This window comes from Triticum dicoccoides, chromosome 7A (genome assembly GCF_002162155.2).
Source record: "Triticum dicoccoides isolate Atlit2015 ecotype Zavitan chromosome 7A, WEW_v2.0, whole genome shotgun sequence".
Lineage (NCBI taxonomy): Eukaryota > Viridiplantae > Streptophyta > Magnoliopsida > Poales > Poaceae > Triticum > Triticum dicoccoides.
The window spans coordinates 19,407,227-19,430,368 of NC_041392.1; the positions used below are offsets into that span (position 1 = coordinate 19,407,227).

The following is a 23,142-nucleotide window of genomic DNA, read 5'->3' on the forward strand; positions in this document are numbered from 1 at the left end:
AAAAGAAAATAAATAAGTAATTAGATTTTTGTTACAAACTTTAATAGCAAAAAGAATTATCATAAAAGAAAATAAATAAGTAATTAGAATTCTGTTCAAAACATTAAAAGCAAAAAGAATTATCATAAAAGAAAATAAATAAGTAATTAGAATTTTGTTACAAACTTTAATAGCAAAAAGAATTATCATAAAAGAAAATAAATAAGTAATTATAATTCTGTTCAAAACATTAAAAGCAAAAAGAATTATCATAAAAGAAAATAAATAAGTAATTAGAATTTTGTTACAAATTTTAATAGCAAAAAGAATTATCGTAAAAGAAAATAAATAAGTAATTATAAACAAAAAAGAAAGCAAAAAAACTGGGAAAAATAAAAAAATGCCACCTGCAGGGCCACCACGGCCTACATACGACTAGAAACCCATTACTAGGGCCAGGATGCAGGCCCGCGTAGGCCCACAAGCACAGAGAGGGATTTTAGGCCCGTAAGCCTGCAGTAGAGAGGAGCTCAAAGTGGTTGGTTCGGCAGGGCTTATAAACCACTCCGAGCCCCTCTCGGCTAGCGAGGTGGGACTAAACATAGCACCACACCGTGCCAGTTCCAGCACACGACCTTTGGTCCCGGTTGGTGGCACCAACCGGGACCAAAGACCCCCTTTAGTCCCGGTTGGTGCCACCAACCGGGACTAAAGGCCTCTGTTTCCTGCCTTTTGGGCTGCTGAAAAGAGGCCTTTGGTCCCGGTTGGTGCCACTAACCGGGACGAAAGGGTGGCATTTGTCTTGGTTCGTGCCATGAACCGGGACCAATGCTCTGCCTATATAAGCGGCACTCGTGAAATTTTGGTTCAGTTCCTTCTTCCCCGCCGCTCGACGCGTCCAGGCTGCCCGTCCGTCTCCGCCTCGCCATCGCCGTCGTCGCCCCGCGCCGTCCCGCGCCGCCCCGACGCCGTCGCCGCCCCCCGCCCCGCGCCCCGTGCCCTGCCGGCCCCTGCCCGTCGCCGCCCCGCCCCGGCACGCGCCGCACCGCCGCCTCACCGTCGACCGTCGCCGCGCCGACCCGCCCAGCGCCGCACCTCGCCGTCGCTGTCGCCATCACCGTCGCCGTCCCCGACACCGTTGCCATGAGCAACTAATTTAGATGTGTAGTAATTTTTTTGTTAGATTTTTTTGTAGTTTCGTAGATTTTTTTGTTAGATGTGTTGTAATTTAGATGTATAGTTCATAGCTTTTTCTGTCAGATTTTTTTTCATATTGTGTAATTAATTTGTTCATATTTTGTTAGATTTTTTTTTCTGTTAATAGATTTTTTATGCAAAGATGTTTGTATGTTCATATATATGCATGTTTGTATGTTCATATATATGCAAAGATCGAATATGTCAATTTTTTATGATTTTTTTCTGTTCATAGAATTTTTATGATTTTTTCTGTTGTACTTTTTTTCATAGAATTTTAATGATTTTTTTGTTCATAGTATTTTCTTTGTCAATTTATTATGTATGTGTAGGAAAATTGTGAATGATAGAAGTCATTTATGAATATGTTCATATTTAGAATAGAGGAAAAAGAAAAAAAATAAGAAGAGAAAGTATTTAATATAATTAGTTAGAAAATAATAGAACTATAGTTAAACTAGTTTATTTTTAGTAAGTACTACTTTATGATAATTCATAGTAAGTGCTTCATATATAGTTGAACTATAGTTGAACTATATATAGAAGTAGTTTGTTTTTAGTAAGTACTAGTTTATTTATTTATAGTAAGTGCTTAGTAGTTGAACTAGTTGATTTAATTAATAAAACTACTTTATTTAACTATATATAGAAGTAGTTCCCGCATCGACGTCACCGTGTACGTCACTGCGGTCACGTGGGCCAGTAACGGTGCCGAGACTTCCGGACACTGCGGAGGTGGTACGCCACCGTGTACGCGAGGAGGACGAGCACGTCCGTCGCTACATGGTTGCATTGGACGAGCTGTATTAGTGATGCTATATGTATGATAGTATTCGAGGAGTATTAGTGATAATATTCGACGATGTACGGACACAAGAGATGATGTACTTTTGCTTATAATTGAATGCATGCATGCTAATTTGAATACTTTATTTTATGATTTGGTCACAGCTGAGAGAGGACCCCCTGCCATCCCTTTCTCGGTTGTCAAACTTGACTTATCTACAATTCACCAGAGCATACAGTGGAGAGCAGCTGGCATTTCTCACGGGATGGTTTCCCAAGCTAAAGATTCTCTCCCTAAGAGACCTGCCTAATCTGAATCGGCTAGAGATACAGTATTGCACCATGGCGAGCCTGGAAAATTTATTCTTAACCAACCTCAGCAGCATGACGGAGGTGCCAGCTGGCATTGAGTTCCTCACTTCCATCAAGTATCTAGGCTTTCACCAGATCAGCAGGGACTTCTTGCCATCCCTGCGCCAGTGTTCTGCAATTCAAGGCATAATGTCACGGGTGGGGTGTTCCCTCCGAGATTGACCTGCTACTCTGGTCAGGAAACGTGTAAGCTATCGCCAATTAACAAGTGTACCTTTACTTGCGTGCTTCCCCCTCTGTAGTTAATCGTACTAGTTTGACATGTTGACATGATATGGGATTGTCATGTAGCATTGACTGGAAATTCTTGATGCAGGATGTTTACCATACGACGCTACCTCTGCAAGTGCTGAAACTGCCTGTTTCCGGATGCATAGGCTTTTGATCTGCCAACTAGTGCTGCTTTTGTCAATTTGTTGGTCTAGCTCTAGCAGTCTAGCTCTACAATTTGTTGTTTTTGTTATCGGCAGGAAGCATTCTGCAAGCGTACATCTTGATTGTGTCATTTAGCACCCTGGTGAGGGGCCGCAGATTCTTAACTTGCTTGAGCCGAAGTCAGGGGGCTGACTTGCCACTCCTATTTACCATCCAATTCTAGATCCAAAGGCTGGAAATGTTACATGCAATTTTACTCGACCACTGCATGCAAGTGTGTACTGTCCAGGAACTAGCTGAAGAATCCTATGCAAAAGATAGCGAGATTTCAAATTCATAAAACTCCTGAAAATATATTCACAAAACAAAAGCACACTAATGTAACGCCAAAAATCATGTCTGCTTCAACACCCAAGACAAAAAATCAGAAGACACTGGAATTAACAGCTTTAGTAATCTGTAATCAGTCCAGGTTGCGGGCACACAAACAGAGGACAAACAGCAGATCCCTAATCTGTAAAATCCGAAACTGAGTACAAAATGCCATACTCCAATCAAATCACACATCCGGTTTTAGAAATAAGTCCCTGTCAATGATTAGATAATTTTCCTACAGAGATTTCAGAACATTTTCAGGCAAATAGGAGCCGTGTACAAATGCACAGCCATCATAGACACAGATCAGAGAACATGCTGGGGCCAACCCACATAGGCTGCATCCACGGCTCATGAAAACAAAGTTGTTTAGATTCGAAGTGGGTTTTCCCAGCTCAAATGCGGCCCAACATTCAGAATCATAGGAATAGCGGTACACACAGTTACTCCTACCTCCCCACCTCTCCGGGTTCATGAAAGATAACGAGTGGCTTCTCTTATCGTTGTTGATGAAGATCGCCCAATTCATCAACTCCTTCATCTTCACCCACTTTGGACGATTACTTGACTGGTCAAGGCAAAATGCTTCAAAGGTATCCCCCACTTGCCAGAAACAACCCCCACCCGACCAAGACAAGCATATCACCACACGCTACCAGATATATGTTAGCAAGATGGTGAATGCCGATTTCTTCAGGAACCTGCATCCTCAGTATGTGAATCCGAGGTGTCCAGTGCAAAGAGCACGCCACAAGAGCCCATGCCAAAGACTTGGCCTTTGAAGGTTACGATTTGCTTAACCGTTTCATTGCAACGAGAAGCTGTCAACCTTATAGGCCTAGGTGCAGGGGCGAAATCAGGCCTGGGGCAACTGGGGCTGTAGCCCCAGGCGTGGCCCAACTAGTACGTATAACATAGCAGCAAATTTTTCAGAAATTGTCATACACAGAAGCTCAGCCCCAGTTTTCACATAGACGTACAAGCCTTCAGCCCGTTAGCCCAACTCCATCAATCGGTCAGAACAAGAACCGATCACGCTTGACGCTTCGATCTGTGATCCATAGCCCGATCGTTAGTCAATCAAGTCAAGGAAGAAAGCCGCTCAAAAAAGTCAAGAAAGAAAAAAATGCCTTGCCTCGCTCGAAGGAGCGCCCATGCCTTGCGCCGCCGCCGCCGTCGTCAACACGGGATTCCCCGCCGCGCCGGCCGCCGGGTCCGGCGTCCTGACCATCCGCCTCTTATTCTTCTCCATTTTGATCTAGTTCTAAATTGCAGCGCAAGCACAGAGGCACCCACCCACCGCACACTGCCCAGGTAATTTGTAGCCTATCTTCTAATTTTCTTTTCCCTATTTCCTTTATATTAGCCAAACTTACATTGGTGTGCTATATTGAACGCGATGTATTTGCAAGCGTTGATGATATTAAGATTATACACTGCTACCAAAAAATAAGGAAACGCAAGGGGCTACTACCTCATGGTCTTCGTTTTAATGGTATAATATGTTCTCTCTTTTTATTTTTTGCAAATTTCATACGAACAATTGACTTAGTCTATGTCAAGTGTCTTGATTTTAGATATGCGATTTTATGTTTGCAGATCCAAGTCCTTCTGGTATTGCTGGTGAAGAAATGATGACCTCGGATTAAGCAAGTCCTCCCTAATTAGGTACCAAACCATGTTCGCAACAATGCAATTTGCTAAACTATTTGTTTTAAGGAATTTCCTCTCATGATAATAATAAATTTGTATTTCATTTTACATGTGAATTTGTGGCATACTTCTAACGCACATTGGTGTGTGTAGGAGTATTTGACTTATATTTAGCCAGTTAGTTTTTTTTTTGAGATAGTCAGTTAAGTTTAGCCCTAGGCTTTGAGAAATCCTGGTTCCGCCTCTGCCTAGGTGTTCAGTTATAGCCTTATAGGGCTAGGCCTGTAAAAATTTGAATGTTTCCCTGAAAAAAGATAGAAAATAAAGATGTTTGACTACTTCACCTTGGTAGTTACTAGCACATATGCCCGTGTGTTATAATGGGAGAAATATTTATTACGAGAAGCAACGGAAGAGAAATGATGTGTCTGAAAAACGTCTCTGCAGTGGTGGCCGACAGAGGTAGGAGTTGCGATCTTCTCGCGGGTCATGTGTGGCGTACGAGATCTTGATATTGGTGGGTTGGTCGGCGTCTCCTATCATGGCGTAATTGGATGTATTACTAACTGCAACACATAAATCAAAGACCCGACGACATGCTGCTAGCTAGTCGAAGAAACGCATCCTAATTACCAATGACCAGCGTGAATATTTTAGAACATAATGCTGCGTCAGTTTTGATTTTTTTTTTGAAATTTTTCGAACTTATCATAAAAAATTAGAATGAATTTGTGTATATTCTTCGAAACATGAACAATTTTTGAAATTCCAAACAGCCTTTTGAAAATCTTGAATATTTCCAAAAAACATTAACAAAATTTTAAATTGGAATATTTTTGAAATTCACAAACATTTTATGAGAACATTAACCTTTTGTAATAACCTGTACATTTTTTTATTAAAATATTTTGAATAATCAAAACAATTTTGAAAATATTTTTTTCAATTCATAAAATTATTTTAGTTTCATAAACATTTCACTAAAACAACAAAATTTTCAAATTTGATACATTTGTTCTAATGCAAAAAGAAATATTGGAAATCATGAATAATTATGGAAAATAAAAACATTTCTTGAAAAATTGGAAACATTTGTTTTATTTTGAACAAATTTGAGAAAAAAAATAAAGTTCTGAACATTTTTCAAAAAGGAAACTTGTTTAGAATTTGAAGCATTTATCGTAAGCTCAAACAAAAAAATAAATTCTGAGGTTTTTGAAAATTTCGAATTTACTACAAAGGAAAAAACGAAATTAAACTTGGAAGAGAAAAAGTAAAAAAGAAATAGGAAAGAAAAAGAGAAATAAACAGAAAAAAAAAACACAAGATAAAACGGAAATGGGCCGGCCTAGTAATGGGCGACCTGCGCGTACTTTGGGTATCTCACGGGCCATGTGGAAAATAGGGTTTTGCCAGCTGTGTGGGCTGGAAAATAAGCAGTCTGGCTTCGCCGGGCCTCGGCGCGCGGCCCACGTACGAAATCCTGGATAAACCGTTTTTCTTCTGTAGCAGATGAACGCACAACAATTTAGTACCAGCTCGGGTAAAAACTATCTTTTTGTCGCTGAACGAATGAAAAATCGAAGAAACGTGCCTTGCTTTATTAATAGGTATAGATATAGATATATATAGAGATATAGAAATTAGAAAAAACCAACTATATAAAGATATACAAAGTGTAGAGAAAATAAATTCACCAAAATTATAAGTGTCACACGTCATGCCAGGTGAGTGGGACTCCGGGCCTGACGTTTTTTGATGGTAATTCCAATCACATTTGGATGACAATTTACCAAAAAGGCTTACGCCCCGCTTTATACATAAAGCAAACCACCAGCCACAAGGTCCAATAAAGGTTCACACCGTGCGTGCGCGCACACACACAAGCAGCACAACCAAGTACCAAAGAGTTTCACTGAGGGCATGCACAACTCAACAAACCCTAAATAAAAGCAAAAAAAAGAGGCACATGCCACCAAGTGGCTAATCCGGCTCGGGTGGTGGAGGAGGGAGCAGTGGCGCCAACTGGCGAGCCAACGCTTGAAAATCGGCGATGAGGATGTTGATGTCGTCTGGTCCTGAGGGCGGCTAAGTGGCCGCCAAAGCTGCAAATATCTACACATTTTAAAAATCGCGTCAGTAGCACGTTGAAGAGGCACCCGCTGGATCACAAGTTTATTGTGGGCCGTCCAAATCATCCATGCAAGAACCCTAATACACATCCACCTAATGTGGTAGAGCCTAAGCAGGGAGCTAGGACTTCCGCGAAAAGGTCGGGGAAGTTATTGTTGCACCAACATCCGCCGGCCACCTCCTGAAAACAACTTCATAGGAATTGCACGGACACGCAGGAGAAGAAGATGTGATTCGAGTCCTCCGCCGTCGTGCACAGAGGACTAACATTCAGTACCTATCAGGGTTGTAATTCTAAATTTAATTGGGACTTGGGTTATTATTTTAGAGGCTTCTCTTTTTAGGAGACGTTTTCATTGATTATGAAGCGTTTGTGGTGCGATTGTACTGTGTAAAAAATCTTTTTTTCTTTTCTTTTTGCCTAGATTTGTTAGCCAGGCGTGGGTCAACGCTCTACTTTACTCTTGCAACGACGCCAAGGCCAAGCTCTGTCCTCTTCTACTCACAAGATAATGGCCGCCGGCGAGGGTTAGGGTCTTCGTCTCCGGCCAAACCTCCCGCCCCTCTCGCCCGAGTCCCACCCAGCGCTAAGCGAGGCGGCAGTGCCTCCCTGCCCGGCGCCCCGGCCAAGTTCCCCCTTGCTCGCCGTGGCCGCCGCGAAGTAGACCCCCGGCGGCGACGACGAGGTAAGCCAACCTGCAGAGTACAGTATGATTTATTCTCCGCGTACATGAGCTTAATCCTCAATTAAGCATTGCCATCTTGAGATAATGGCTTTGAAATCGTCCGATTTGATCTGATGTTTTGTTCTACTGACGGATGTGAAGTGTGGCACTACCTATACAGATTCTGTTGTGCCTAGCAGCTAAATTAGAAGACATTTGCGTGATTTAGTCTGCAGTAATATACTGTACAGTACTATTAGTTATGCATTCCTCCTTTATTACAGCAGTAATACATTGATATTCCCTATTCCCTGTTCTTCATTGTTTTGACAAAATATCTGGAATTAATCTGCAGTGTAGTTGTTGGTAATATTGTCAATGTGGCATACTTACCACATAGTGGAATGCATATGCTCTTGCATAGAAGTTACGACAATGTAGGGATTCAACATTCTTGTTATGTGAGGATCTCCTGAAGTGAATATGATGCCTTTTTTTTTAATTACGGCAATAATATATTGATGTTTCGTGATGGCTCCTATCACATTATAGCTTTGTTTTCTTATTCATTTTCTTGATCGCGGATACATCTTCTTGCAGCTTAATCGACAACACTGCCTATATCTGTTTCTCCATACATCTGGGATGCAATTAGATCGGCATTTAGGAAAGTTGGGGCCATTTTTCAACCCTCTGATACCCCTATACAGCAGCAGAGTATGTATGTTCAGTTTGGTTCAGGCCCACTTGTTCTTATCAGTTAATACCACTTAATTGACGCAGTTGGCTATAGCAGTCACAAGTGTTCTCAACTTTGTACTTTACCATTGTGGTTGGAGAGTTTTCAAGTGTTCCCGTAGGTGCTTACTGCTAGCTGAGTGGACTAGCAGTTTAACTAATACATCACTTATTCCATTTTGCAGTGCTCATTCTGACAATATTGAGGGGAGGCCACCATCCAACAGTGAGACATTAGCAATTCTCAGAAAGAAATGGCGGAGATTGTGATTCTTCTAGCCATTAAAAAGATCGGAATCGCCTTGGCAACTAGAGCGGCAGACCATGTCAGCGTGCACTTTGCAAAGTACAAGACACAACTATTGGAGCTACATGGCAGTATGGGTCGTGTTGCAAGGGAGCTTCGCATAATGCATGATGTTCTCTGTCACATGGACATTCGAAACCGCAACAGTCAAGTATATGACGGCTGGTTGGAGGAGGTACGGAAAGTAGCACATGTGATGGAGGACATGGTGGACGAGTACTTGTATCTAGTAGGACAGAAACATGATACAGGGTCTTGCTTTTACCTCAAAAGGGGGTTCAGAAAACAAAGTTCTCTGCTTTCTATGAACCAGATAGCTGTCAAGGTGAAAGAAAGAGAGAAAGACCTTACTCACCTGTCAGAGACAAAAACCCGTTGGGTTCCCATGATAAACAACGGGGATAGTGGCAGCACTAATTACATTGTCAAGAGGTCCCAAGATCTAGCAAAAATTTCACGTTCCCTTGACGAAGAAGATCTAGTGGGGGTAGATAAAAACAGAGAAAAACTTGAGCAGTGGTTGGCAGGCGATGGTTTTGGACACTCTGTAATAGCCCTGCTTGGAATGGGAGGTCTTGGTAAAACTGCTTTAGCTGCAAATGTGTACAAGAAGGCGAGGGAGAAATTCCAGTGCCACGCCTGGATCTCCGTCTCTCAAACTTATTCTAGAGAAGATGTCTTGAAGAATATAAGCAAGGAACTTTTCAAAGATAATGTTAGTGTGACAGAGAACATCATGCATTATTTGATATCCGCGGTACAGAATCCGCATCATCCATCTGTACAGAATCTAAAACTGCAGCTATGGACATCACATGCCTTGAAGAGACAATGAAGAGTTTTCTGGGGCAACAAAAATATTTGATCATATTGGATGATGTTTGGACTACAGAAACATCTGATGACTTGTCTAGGGTGCTTACTAATAATGATAATGGTAGTAGAATTATAATGACAACAAGGGAAGGCCATGTTGCTGCACTTGCCTCTCCAGGACACATCTTAACACTAGCACCTTTACTAGAAGATAAGGCATGGGATCTGTTCTGTAAAAAAGCCTTTCCAAGAGATACTGATCATGAATGTCCTTTGGAGTTGAAACCTTTGTCCGAACAAATGGTTAACAAATGCAAAGGCTTGCCCCTTGTTATTGTATTAGTTGGTAGCCTTTTGTGTTTGCGCGAGAAAACTGTGGAAGAATGGAGAAGAATTAATGATCAATTGAGTTGGGAGCTAAATAACAATTCAAGGTTTGATCACATAAGGAATGTTTTGCATCTGAGCTTCATCTACCTTCCAACACACTTGAAAAGTTGTTTCCTGTACTGCAGCTTATTTCCAGAAGACTATCTTCTCAAAAGGAAACAACTTGTACGGTTATGGATAGCAGAGGGGTTCATCGATGGAAGGGGTGATAGCACATTAGAAGAAGTGGCAGAAGGCTATCTGAACGAGTTGATTGATAGAAACATGCTGCAACTTGTTGAAAGGAATAATTTTGGTAGGATGAAAAGATTCAGAATGCATGACATCTTACGTGAATTGGCAGTTGACTTGTGCCAGAAGAACTGTTTTGGTACTATATACGAGGATAAGTGTGGGGGTTCTCTACAGATGGATGGACGTCGATTGGTAATGCATAGAGTGAAGAAGGATATTCAACAGTCATTTTCTAGCATGCACCACCTTCGAACTGTCAGTATACTGGATGGCTGCATGCCATCATTCACTCTACTTCCTCTGCTATGTAAGAAATCAAGATATATGGCAGTGCTAGAATTAAGTGGTCTACCTATTGAGAAGCTTCCAGATGCTATTGGTGATCTTTTTAATCTCCGCCATTTGGGTTTACGTGATTCAAAAGTGAAGGTGCTCCCGAAGTCTGTCGAGAAGCTTTCAAATTTGTTGACACTGGACCTTCATGGATCTGATATACATGAGTTGCCTAGTGGGATCGGGAAACTGAAGAAGCTTAGGCACTTATTTGCTGAGAAAATAATTGACCCAGATTGGAGAGAGATTCAATGTTGCAGTGGTATGTGTATCCCCAAAGGTCCTGGAAATCTAACAAACCTACAGACATTACAATCATTGGAAGCACAAGATGAGTCTATCAGACATTTATGGGAGCTGACGCAGCTGAGAAGTTTGAGGTTATGGAATGTGAAAGGAAACTACTGTGGCCGCATCGGTGAGACTCTAGTTCGGATGCGCCTAGATGTGAATGCAAGTGCTGAGAACGAGGTTCTCTTGTTGAATGTCTGCCTGCCAAGCCTGCAAAAGCTGTATTTGAGAGGACGACTAGTGGAAGGGGCTTTCGACGAGTCTCCTCTCTTCCAAGCTGTTGGGGGGCAGAACTTGCATGTATTGAATCTATCTTTATCACAATTGAGAGAAGACCCCTTGCCATCCCTTTCTCGGTTGTCAAATTTGACGCGTCTACAATTCACTAGAGCATACAACGGTGAGCAGCTGACATTTTGCACAGGGTGGTTTCCCAAGCTAAAGATTCTCGTTCTAAGAGACATGCCTAATCTGAATCGGCTAGAGATACATCAAGGTGCCATGGCGAGGCTGGAAAGATTAGTCTTACTCAACCTCAGCGGTATGATGGAGGTCCCACCTGGCATTGAGTTTCTCATGCCTCTCCAGCGTCTGGTTTTCCAGGAAATCACCGATGACTTCTTGACATTGTTACGCGAATGTTCTGCAATTCGAGGGGCCCATGCGGTGTATTCTCTCCGATATTGACATGCCCAGACTAGTTTGGAAATGTGTATGTACATAAGTAAGCAGTAGCTACTCACTTGCCAACTAGAACCAGTGTACCACTATTTGCTTTCTCCCTTGTCTCTTATAATCTTCTGTAATGTGTTGATGTGATCTGATGTTGGCTATGTAGGTCACCGGCGGAAACGAAGATGCTTCGCTATGATGTTTAGATCAAGGAAAAAGGAGTATCCGATTCCAATGTTAGTGTACGCTCGTGCTGCTGCTGATTGTGCATACTTTCTGGGTTTCCTCTGCTTTTATTCAACACGCACCATTTGTTGCTTGTTCCATCTCCGCCACTGTTCGTGCCATGGTGTGCTTTTCCTTGTCAAGTGTGACGATCTTTCATATTGGTTTGTTCTGGTTGTGGCTAAAGGCGAGTGCTGTTTTCATATTCAGACTAATTTTCACATTACTTGTTTGAACTGTATACTGCTATTTCGTGTGCATTCATGTTCTGAACATATTCCAGCTGTGTCTGTTAAATAAATAAAAGACTCAGTTTGTGATTCTTAGTTATTGCTTAGGCATTCATTTTTGTTGTCACTATGGTTGTTGCCTGTCTGTTTTATTGCTAGCCTTGTTGTGTCCCGTTTTATTATCTCTTATTTTGGACATCTGTGAATGTTGTTTCTTTCTTGGATTACGTTCCTTGTTTTCTTGAGAAATATGCAGTGAAATTGTTTTGGAAAGCCCACGGCTTGTTTATACATGTCCTTAAGATTTTCCTTTTTAAAAACGTGGACACATGGAGGAGGCGATGGGTGAGCTGATGTAATCAAATTACTTTCTACTCCTAGATGATATGGGGGGTTGCAGTTGAAGCTGTACCAAACCATGTTATGCTTCACAGACAATGCATTCAGCAGCCCGATTTATGTAAGATTGGTTTCCTTAAACTGTCCCTTGGTGCTTATTGTTTCATTAGATCGCAGGACATGCATGTATCATTATATCTCAAGCGCTAGCTGGGTAATGATTTCATCAGAAAATATACTGTATTTAATTAGCAACAGTATGCCACTTTGCTCTTGTTCCTAGTTGTGTACGTCCAGATATTGTTTACTTCTCTGCATATTCCTCAAGCTCCTACTCCTGAAGAACCAGCAATTAATTAGCATTGTTTAATGCACTGATTAAGAAAAATCTCTGTTCCCATAGATTTATCTAGAGCTTTAATCTAATTAATAATGACACCGACCTGCAGAATAACCAGATTCAGACAGGAAGACTGAATCCCGTTACAAAATTCAGATTGGTTTCAGATTGAACCAACCCTAAAACTGCTGTTTCTACAGATTTATCTACAGCTTTAAGCTAGTTAAGGACACTGGCCTGCAAAATATATAGATCCAGAGAGCAAATCTGAACCCATATTAAATTCTGCTGGTCCTGTTGTAGCAACCACTATTATCGCCCATTTGTCAGGGCAACCACCGGTAAGTGGGTTTTTCAAAATTCAACTCAAGTACCAAAATTTTGAACAAAAATAGACCACCTGTATCTTCACTATGGCCACAGAGAAAGAAGGATATATACTGGAGTAGCAATAGAAGCTGACTCCAAATACTTTCTGACAATATTTGTAATGGTTCTGTTTGGCTAAATATAATGGTTCTGTTTGGCTCGACTGGAACTGCGCGGACACCACACCAGAGAGACAGCAGGATCAAAGTAATTTCAGCCACAAGAAGGACATCATTGACTTGATCTTGCCTCTTTTGATGTCTTCAGAACCTACCACCATTAAGGAAGGCATGGGGTTTGTGATCGTTGCGGCGATTGAATGTGCTTCCAAATAATGCATACATGGGGCCGGAAAACAATTGAGCTTCAGCGCAGACAGCTTCAACCACAAAGAGGAGCAGCATTGAGACGGCTTCAAGATGACCTGCAAAATATCTAGATTCAGACAGCATGCTGAGCCCCAGTACATAATTCTCTAGTCTGCAAGCTATGTTAGCTTGCAAAAACCTCTTATATTGTCGGATGGAGCTAGGGAGTAGTAATTAGTTATCACCTGACCTGCTCACCCATAATTACTCACTACCAAATGGAATTTGCCAGAAAATTTGCAGAAAATTATTTTATTTAGTACACCACCCAATGGAATGTGTAGGTGACACAAGCACTCTTACTAGTACCCAATAATTTCAGCGATTGCTTTCACGATCGAGAGAGAAAGGGATGTGGTGTAGAATTCCGTGGATGGAAGTTGGACCAGATGAGTGGATCTGGATGCTGCTACAGATTGCCAGAGATAAGGCTCCATTTGGCTCGATTAGAACTGCGTGGTCACCCAAGAAACAGCAATTTCTAAGTAGCTTCAGCCACACCTACCATTGACCTGACTTGACTTGCAGGTTTAGTAGCTGCCTCTCTTGAGACGGCTTCGGCAACAAGACTAGTATTATTCCATACTATCACCAAGCCATGACACAGTTTTGAAGAATTTCAAGTCCTGAAGCGCACAAGGAGGAGCTCCAGATCTACACCGCTTACCGTCTAGGTGCGTTCCTACCTAGTTCCCTTGCCAATATTATAGCTATAAGTCGATGCAAAAATGATCAGTTTTACAAACCATGTAGGTGGTTTGTTCTGCGGTTTCATGGGTAAGAAGAACAAGGAGGACACCTCAAGCTGAAGATCAAAGCCAGCTACTTGTGTTCACCAACAAGCTAGAACAGTCTCGATCATGTCGACAGTTCAGGATCTCTATGACTAAGCTTCAATGACAACAAGAACAGAGGTCTCTCTCTCTCTCTCTCTCTCTCTCTCTCTCTCTCTCTCTCTCTCTCTCTTCTTTTTGAGGATCAATGAGACTATCTTGATATTTTCACATTCAGAACTGCACACCTAGTTTTCTGGCCATCTTAGGTTGTACTTAGAGCAATCTCCCTCTGTGTGAATCAAAAACCATTCTTGATGTATTTTTCTAAATTTGCAAGCCTGGTAATGCTCGTTAGAGGCGATATGCTTAGCACCTGATTGGCTTATGCACTTGCATCGTGGATACACTAGTGTGTGAATATCTAGCTTCCTAAAGTCAAACATTATTGTCGTGCGAAGATATACTAAAGTGAGCATGACTGCTCCTTTGAGTTAAGGTCGTTTTAGTTACGGTATAGTATATTGATTTTTTCTAATGACTCCTATGACATTATAACTTTGCTTACTTATTCATTTTCTTGATTCGCTACATCTTTCTTTCTTGCAGCTTAATCAACAACTCTAGCTATTTGTTTCTTCATACATATGGATATACTATTAGATGGGTGTTGAGAAAAATATGGAAGTAAGCTACCTGGAACTGTCACATTAGCCTACGTTCATATTAGCGAGCTGGCAGGTATGTTATCTTGGTCCCTCTTTGCCTTACTTTGTTAAAACTTCAACATTTGGGAACTTGAGATGTCCCTATACAAAAGCAGATCATGTATGGTCAGTTATTGGTCGAGTTTCACTTGTTCTTGTCAGTTAATGAAATTAAGTTTGCTGCAGTTGATTATAGCATAGTCCTGAGCTTTTTAAAATTCTCATGGACCTGCCTGTTGTATGTACTCTTTTGTTTGATTTCGTGGGTTATACTCCCTCCGTTCCCAAATATAAGTCTTTCTAGTGATTCCAACAAGTGACTACATACGGAGGCAAAAGAGTGAATCTACATTTTAAAATATGTCTACATACATCCGTATGTTGTAGTCCATTTGAAATGTCTAAAAAGACTTATATTTAGGAACGGAGGGAGTAGTTAGATAGGCTAACATCATGAAATAAGAGTTTAGGATGATTACTTTGAAAGGTTTTTCTTATTTCACTTTTCTACCGTGGTTGCAGATTTTTAAAGTGTTTTGGCAAATGCTAGCATGATACGCTAAAGTTTAATTAGTACATCATTTACCTCATTTTCAGTTGCCATCCTAATTATATTGAGGAAGAATAAACAGCTAGGCCACCACCCAACAGTGAGACGTTAGCACATATCAGAAAATAATGGCGGAGACTGTGATTCTTCTAGCCATTCAAAAGATTGGAATTGCCTTAGCAAATGGAGCGGCAAACCAGGCCAGTGCACTGTTTGTGAAGTACGGCACGCAACTACTAGAATTACAGCATGGCATGGATCGTGTTGTGAGGGAGCTTCGTTTAATGCATGAATTTCTGTGTCAAATGGACATTCGAAACCGCAATAAAAAAGCATATGAGATCTGGTTGGGGGAGGTACGGAAAGTAGCACATGTGATGGAGGACATGGTGGATGAGTACTTGTATCTAGTTGGTCAGGAACATGATGTTGGTTTTTTCTTTTTCCTGAAGAATGGGTTCAAAAAGCCAAGATCTCTACTTTCTTTGAACCAGATAGCTTTTAAGGTGAAGGAAATAGAGAAAGACCTTTCACACCTATCAGAGACAAAAACCCGTTGGGTTCTCGTGAACAATGAGGATACAAGCAGCTCGGACTACATTGTCAAGAGGTCCCAAGAGCTAGCAAACATTTCACGTCGCCTTGAGGAGGAAGATCTAGTGGGGGTCGACAAGAATAGAGAATTACTTCAGCAGTGGTTGGCAGGTGATCATTTGGAACGCTCCGTGATAGCACTGCTTGGAATGGGAGGGCTTGGTAAGACAGCTTTAGCTGCAAATGTCTACAGGAATGTGAGGGAGAAATTTCAGTGCCATGCATGGGTCTCCATCTCTCAAACTTATTCTAGAGAAGATGTCTTAAGGAATATAATCAAGGAACTTTCTAGAGATAAAGACAGTGTTCTATCTAACACTGCGGATATGGACATCACATGCCTTCAAGAGACGCTAAAGAAGTTTTTGGAGCAACACAAGTATTTGATCATTTTGGATGATATTTGGACTCCAGAAGTATTTAATGATTTGTCTAGGATATGTATTCATAATGAGAAGGGCAGCTGGCTGCTAATCACAACAAGGGTAGGCCGTGTTGCTGCACTTGCCTCTCAAGGGTGCATCTTAACACTCGAAGCTTTACCCGAAGACAAGGCACGGGATCTTTTTTGTAAGAAAGCCTTTTCAAGAGATACGAATTATGAATGTCCAGTGCAGTTGAAGCCTTTGTCTGATGAAATATCTAGCAAGTGCAAAGGATTGCCTCTTGTTATTGTGCTAGTTGGTGGCCTCTTCCTTGTGCATGAGAAAACTGTGGAAGAATGGAGAAGAATAAATTCCCAATTAAATTGGGAGCTGATTAATAATCCGGAGTTCGATCATATCAGGAATGTTTTTCATCTCAGCTTTATCTATCTTCCAACACATTTGAAAAGTTGTGTCCTGTACTGCAGCTTATTTCCAGAAGACTATATTTTGAAAAGGAAACAACTTGTGCGGTTATGGATCGCAGAGGGGTTCGTCCAGGAGAGAGGTGAATGCACATTAGAAGAAGTGGCGGAGGGATATCTAAAGGAGTTGACTGACAGAAACATGCTACAACTTATTGAGAGGAACCACTTTGGTAGGATGAAGAAATTCAGAATGCACGATCTCGTACGTGAACTGGCAGTTGATTTGTGCAAGAAAAACTGTTTTGGTGTTAGTTATGAGGATCAGTGTGTGGAGTCTCTTGAGATGGATGGACGTCGGTTGGTGCTTCACAAACTGAAGAAGGATATTCAGGAGCCATTTTCCAATATGCACCAACTTCGTACTGTCATTACACTGGGCGGTAGCAAGTCATCATTCACTTTACTACCTCTGCTATGCACAGAGTCAAGATATATGACAGTGCTAGAATTAAGTGGTCTACCCATGGAGAAGATTCCAGATGCTATTGGGGATCTTTTTAATCTCCGCCATTTGGGTTTGCGGGGTTCAAAGGTGAAGATGCTCCCGAAGACTATTGAGAACCTTTCAAATTTGTTGACACTCGACCTTTATGAATCTGACATACATAAGTTTCCCAGTGGGATTGTGAAACTAAAGAAGCTTAGGCACTTATTTGCTGTGATAGTAATTCATCGAGAAGGAAATTTTTCTAAATATGGTGTGCGTATCCCCAATGGTCTTGGAAATCTAACAAACCTGCAGACGCTACAAGCATTGGAAGCACAAGATGAGTCTCTTAGGCATTTAGGGGAGCTGAGGCAAATGAGAAGCTTGAGGTTATGGAATGTGAAGGGAATTTACTGTGGACGCATCAGTGAGTCTCTAGGTCAGATGCGGTACTTGTCCAGCCTAGATCTGAATGCAAGTGACGATAGTGAGGTTCTCTTGTTGAATGTCTGCCTGCCAAACCTGCAAAAGCTACGTTTGATGGGGCGACTAGCGGAAGGGGTGTTGGACGAGTCTCCTCTCTTCCAAGCTGATGGGGGGCAGAACTTGTATTCATTGTCTCTGTTATGGTCACAACTCAGAGAAGACCCCCTGCAATCCCTTTCTCGGTTGTCAAACTTGACATATCTACAGTTTACCGGAGCATACAACGGAGAGCAGCTGGCATTTCTCACGGGGTGGTTTCCCAAGCTAAAGATTCTCTATCTCGGCGGCCTGCCTAATCTGAGTCGGCTAGAGATACAGGAAGGTGCCATGGAGAGCCTGGAGGCATTATGCTTACACAACCTCAGCAGCATGACGAAGGTCCCAGCTGGCATTGAGTTCCTCATGCCCCTCCAGTATCTAAACTTCCGCGAAATAACCATTGACTTCTTGGCCGAGCTGCGCCGTTCTGCAATTGGAGGGGATCGGTGGTGGTATACTCTCCGAGATTGACCTGCCACACTGGTCGTGAAATGCGTAGGTACGCGTGCAAGCTATTACCAACTAGTACCACTACTTGATTCCTCCCTCGTCTTTAATCTTACTACTTTAAGAATTAAGATAGGGTGTTGGTTATGCAGATTCGATTCAGTCGATAGTCGATACATATACTACAATACGGTCTGGGTTTCCTCTGTGTTTACAAGACGTACTACTGCCTGTGTTTGCTGCTGCTACTCTGAGTTTACAAGATGAACCTTCAGCGCTTCTTCTGCTTTTTAAAGACGTGTGCGGGCTTCTTCACTTCTGATGCTGCTACTGCCTGCGTTTACCACTGCTCCTGCTACTTCTGGTGCTTCTTGTCAAGCATGATAATTAGCTGTAATAAGATGCCACTTATTGTATGACGTGTTTTCATTTTCAGACTATTTTTTCCCCTTTGCGTTACCTGTTTGAACTACTTCCTTCTATTCGTGTGCGCTGGTTGTGAACTATGTACGATATCGCCTGCTTCAGCTGTGGCTGTTAAATAAAAGGCTTTGTTTGTGATTCATATGCTCAGATGTTAATTGTGAGCAGCACCACGGCACAGGCAGCCCATGATCTCACCGCATGCACGCTATCTCTGCCTCGATACCCACTACTATCAAGAGGGAGAAGGCCACTACTGACATTGTCCTCTGCCACACCTGCCATTTGCTGCTTCTGTCAACCAAGGTAAGTGGACACCGGACCGGATGCTAAGTCAGGAAGTGCCCATCTTGTATTTTAGCGGCTTCTTGATCTATGCCCAGATTCGATCTTTTTTTTGTGTGTGTGTGTGCGATAGAGCAAGTTACGACATTTAGGAGTACCCCAGGTCTGTAAATACTTGATGCTATGGTCTGAATGCTACGCTTTGTGTCATGAAAAGAAAGGAATTTGATGATGTTAGATACCAAGCTTCAAGTTCTTTCGGTGAGTTTGACTTTACGTACATATGTTATCGCTACTCGTTGTCTGCACAAAATAGATAGCTGGTCTATGCAAACATTAGATGCATCAGAATTTTGATGTACGTATGCTCTACATGCCTGCAGCATGTATGTATGGAGGAGAATAATACCTTGATAGTCCCATAGCTCTGGGCTATGGTAAGATGTTGTATTAGGCCTCGTTCGGTTCTGAAGGGTATCAAGGAGGTTGAAGGGGCTTATATCCCCAACAAGTCAAAACCCACCTCAATGCCCGCCAATCATCTCCAATCCCCTCGTGCTGGGGATTAACCGAACAAACCCTCAGGGCGCAGAGCGAGATTACTTGTTGGGGATCTCTTACTTGTTGATGCTAGAATATGTTCTCAGACTCGGATTTTGTATGTACACTCACTGTTCATATTGATTGTTTGATGGCCCAGATGTTACCTGTTATAAGAGAGGAAGCATCTGCCGCTGCGACCACAAAGAAGATGAAGAAGTACCAGAGATCAACATGAAGACTGAATATGAACCAAGTGCCATTTTCCACTGAACAGTAAAAGATTCTTTGGAGACAGATTTTCAGAGTGGCAAAGTTTAAAGAAAATCCTGATTAGAATGCTCGGAAGAAAAGTAAAGCACACGGATGAAAGGCCATAATCACACCTTCTGCAACATCCAAAAATCAAAATTAAAAAAACAAACACACTCTCATAAACACATCCAGTAACCGGTTCAGGTTTGAGACCGGAGCAGAGAACAAGCAGCAGATCGATGGTCGAAAACATCACTGCCGTAAAATCTGAAACTGCCTACAACATATCATACCCCAGTCACACATCCGGGCTTACAAATAAGTCCGACTTATGAAAACGTGATTTTACATAATTTCGGGCTTACAAATAAGTCACCGCTTACAAATTTTCTTTTGTTTATTTGTTTCTTTTTTCAGATTTCTTTGTACTTTTTTTAGTATTGTACTCCCTCCGTAAACTAATATAAGAGCGTTTAGAATACTAAAGTAGTGATCTAAACGCTCTTATATTAGTTTACAGAGGGAGTACATTTTTTGTACATGTCAACAATATTTTTCTAATACACGTCTAACATTTTTTCAATACAAATTAAACATTTTTGTAACACATGGTCAACATTTTTTCTATGCACATTTTTAAATATTTTTCAAATGCTTCATTAATATTTTTTAAATACATGATTAACATTCTTTGAATACATGCTAAACTTTTTTTCTATACATTTTTAAAATTTCTTTAATGCTTAATTAACAGTTTTCAAATTAAAAGATTAATATTTTTATAATACATGATCAACATTTTTTCTATACACATTTAACATTTTCTAAATGCTTGACTAACATTTTTCAAACATTTTTTCATCATGTTTTTAAATGCTTGATTAACATATTTATATACATGATCAAATATTTATTATTTTTTTAATACATGGTCAACATTTTTCTATACACATTTAACATTTTTCGAATGCTTGATTAACATTTTTCAAATACTTGTTCAACATTGTTTTTTCAAAATGCTTGATTAACATTTTTGTATACATGACCAAAAATATTCATTATTTTTTTAATACATGATCAAGAATTTTTCTATTCCGATTCAACATTTTTCTGAATGTTTGATTAACATTTTTCAAATACTTATTCAATATTTTTCAAATACTTATTGACCTAGACAACTTCTGGCCCCGCAACCAACCGATATTGTATTGAATTTAATGGTGTGCAACATGTACAGATGCACACAGGCGTTGCGCTATGGTACACAACATGCCCTATACATGTTGACCGCCGAATACTGCACGAATCTCAATGCTATATCGTGTGGCATCCGAGTACCCGGTAGAAACCCGGACCGCTAGAAAAACCACTCTCCGGTGCGGTGTCAATGAAAAGCAAGGGGGAGGAGGGCAGTGACACTACTAGGGAAAAGTCTAGTAACGACGCTACAGCTAACTTGTAGTAGTAGCACGGGTGCACCCGCGCTACTACTATGTCTGTTGGTAGTAGCGTGGTTGCCACCAGCGCTACTACTATTAATTTCAAAAACAAAAAAAATTCTCGAGCCCGTGCATGCTGTCAATGGGAGCAATTGTTCGATCTAGCGATGGCAGGGGTCACCGGAGGTGTGGAAGGGCAGCGGTAGACCAGATCCAGCGACGGCTGCTACAGAGGGCCGGATCCATGGCCGAGCAAGGTGGCGGCGTGGGGCTCCTCTTCGCAGCAAAGGCAGCGAGCTGATGGTCGTCCATGGCGATGACCTGCACGGGCAAGGACATGGGAGGGTGAGTCAAACCAGAGGGAGAGAGAAAAAAAGAAAAATGAGGGAGAGAGGAAGGAGATGGAGGTAGCAACGGGGTTGGTCGCCTGTGGTGAGGTGCTCCCGTGTGGTGGCATGGAGATGCGGGGAAGACCGGCGAGCTCCGGGACACCGGCGGCCTCTTTTGGTGCCATGGAGGAGGAGGCGCACATGGGTAGGAGGGCCATGTGAGAGCCTAGGGAGAGAGAGGGGGGAGAGTGACAGGGGAGAGGAAGGATTTGGGGGAGGAGATGGGGATTTCAGGGCTCTTCAAAAACCATGTACTTAGTAGTAGCGCGGGGTATAAACCCGCGCTACTACTATCAACTTAGTAGTAGCGCGGGTTTATACCCCTTGCTACTACTATGGCACGTCCCGGGGGGCACGGTAGACACCACTTAGTAGTAGCGAGCACTAGTAGGAAAAGGGTCAAATGTGAGACACATTAGTCCCGGTTTGTAACAGAACCGGCACTAATGTGTCCATTAGTGCCGGTTCCAATGGCTAGGCGGGAGGAGACCTTTAGTACCGGTTCGTGGAGAACCTTTAGCACCGGTTCGTGCCACGAACCGGTACTAATGAGAGTGGTGGCAGGATGTTGTCAGAGTGGGGCCCCTCCAGCATCTTTAGTACCGGTTCGTGCCACGAATCGGTACTAAAGGTCGTCCTATATAAACCCTTCGTCCACCAGCACTTTGTTCTTCCCCCTTTCCCCTCTCCCTCTCCTCTGTTCTTCCCTTCTTCCTCTCGAGTTCATCACAAAATTTGCCCCAAATTTGTCAAGATTTGCAGACCCCCATCCATTCAAATGATCAAAAAGGTTAGGAACTTTGTCCTTTCATCTCTCATTGCTAGATTAGCTCTTGCATTGGTTTATATAGTGATTAATTGTGGGTTTTAGTAATTTGGGAGGAATTATATGTGGTAGTATTTGATTTATATGCAAACTGAGGTCAAAATAACACTTAGTTTGCATATGTAGGTGTGGTTTACTTAGTGCCTTCTAAATCTCCGTCATAACCACCGTCGATCGCCTGCACCGTTCCGTCGTCGGCACCACCTTGTGGTGAGCCTCTTGTTCATGAAATTTTATATAAAAAATTGATGTTTGTGTGATTTGGATATATAGTTACTCGTATAATTATCTTATCCGTACGTTGTTTGTTATACATAGTGCCATGGTTTTGATATCCGTCCCCGTCGGCCCTCGTCCTTGTTATGATTCAGATGTGGTATATTCTCTTTTAAAACTATTTGTTGCATTTCGTGTTTATGACAAATTATGCCCATCAAGTTGACATAGATATTTTTCTCTAGGAGGTATGTGAACCGGAAATTCCAACCGACCCTATTGTCGAGAGGTTAAATTTAGTTGAAAGAGAAAACGAGTATTTGAAAGAAAAATTGAAAAGAATTGAGGGGGAGAAGATAGAATTGGAGTTGCATGTTGCCGATGTCGTCGATGATCACAAGATCAAGATGGAGAAAATGCGCTTGAAGATTAGAAAGATTAGAAAATATGCCATTGATATTGAGGCTTGGTATCATTATGCTGTTGGATCAATTGTTACCTTAGTTGCGATCTTGATCGCATTTGTTGTTGCATTTAAATGCTTTAGCTAGAGAGTTATTTGTGTGTTGCATTTAAGTGTTGTATGAACTGTATGTATTGTATTAATTTGGTCTTTTCGGTGCTGTGTATTGAACATGAGCCGGCAATGGATGTACGATGACTGATGCTCTCCCGAGTTCATTAATGGCGTGCATACTTTTCTGCT

The 23,142-nt window shown here is 41.7% G+C and overlaps 2 protein-coding genes and 1 long non-coding RNA gene across 4 annotated transcripts; 2 read left to right on the top strand and 1 right to left on the bottom strand.

Annotated features, from left to right (window-relative positions):
• The first annotated feature begins 7,346 nt into the window (after window positions 1-7,346).
• LOC119331197 (disease resistance protein RPM1-like) lies at window positions 7,347-11,871 on the top strand. The gene is made up of 5 exons (XM_037604368.1): window positions 7,347-7,556; window positions 8,136-8,252; window positions 8,459-9,299; window positions 9,368-11,368; window positions 11,483-11,871. Exons 3-4 carry the CDS (start codon window positions 8,528-8,530, stop codon window positions 11,329-11,331), a joined length of 2,736 nt encoding a protein of 911 aa, XP_037460265.1. The 5' UTR covers window positions 7,347-7,556; window positions 8,136-8,252; window positions 8,459-8,527; the 3' UTR covers window positions 11,332-11,368; window positions 11,483-11,871.
• A 999-nt stretch (window positions 11,872-12,870) lies between these two features.
• On the bottom strand, window positions 12,871-13,558 carry LOC119328726. The gene is made up of 2 exons (XR_005159118.1): window positions 13,373-13,558; window positions 12,871-13,243 (listed from the first exon to the last, which is right to left on the bottom strand). It is a non-coding gene; the product is annotated as an uncharacterized LOC119328726 (long non-coding RNA).
• Window positions 13,559-13,708: 150 nt separating this feature from the next.
• LOC119328725 (disease resistance protein RPM1-like) lies at window positions 13,709-18,628 on the top strand. Of its 2 annotated transcripts, none has more exons than XM_037601700.1 (5): window positions 13,709-13,861; window positions 13,941-14,101; window positions 14,570-14,701; window positions 15,190-18,115; window positions 18,216-18,628. In XM_037601700.1, the coding sequence occupies exon 4, from the start codon at window positions 15,346-15,348 to the stop codon at window positions 18,085-18,087; it is 2,742 nt and encodes a 913-aa protein (XP_037457597.1). In that variant the 5' UTR covers window positions 13,709-13,861; window positions 13,941-14,101; window positions 14,570-14,701; window positions 15,190-15,345; the 3' UTR covers window positions 18,088-18,115; window positions 18,216-18,628. The 2 variants fall into 2 exon arrangements, with proteins under 2 accessions (XP_037457597.1, XP_037457596.1); XM_037601699.1 differs by having other exon boundaries at window positions 15,265-18,115.
• The last annotated feature ends 4,514 nt before the right edge of the window (window positions 18,629-23,142 follow it).

Bases quoted from the DNA above. Each gene is read 5' to 3' on its own strand.
- LOC119328725 (XM_037601700.1), top strand. From the start codon at position 15,346: ATGGCGGAGACTGTGATTCTTCTAGCCATTCAAAAGATTGGAATTGCC.
- LOC119331197 (XM_037604368.1), top strand. From the start codon at position 8,528: ATGGCGGAGATTGTGATTCTTCTAGCCATTAAAAAGATCGGAATCGCC. The intron at 9,300-9,367 runs GTGTGACAGAGA...CCATCTGTACAG, and splicing joins ACTTTTCAAAGATAATGTTA to AATCTAAAACTGCAGCTATG.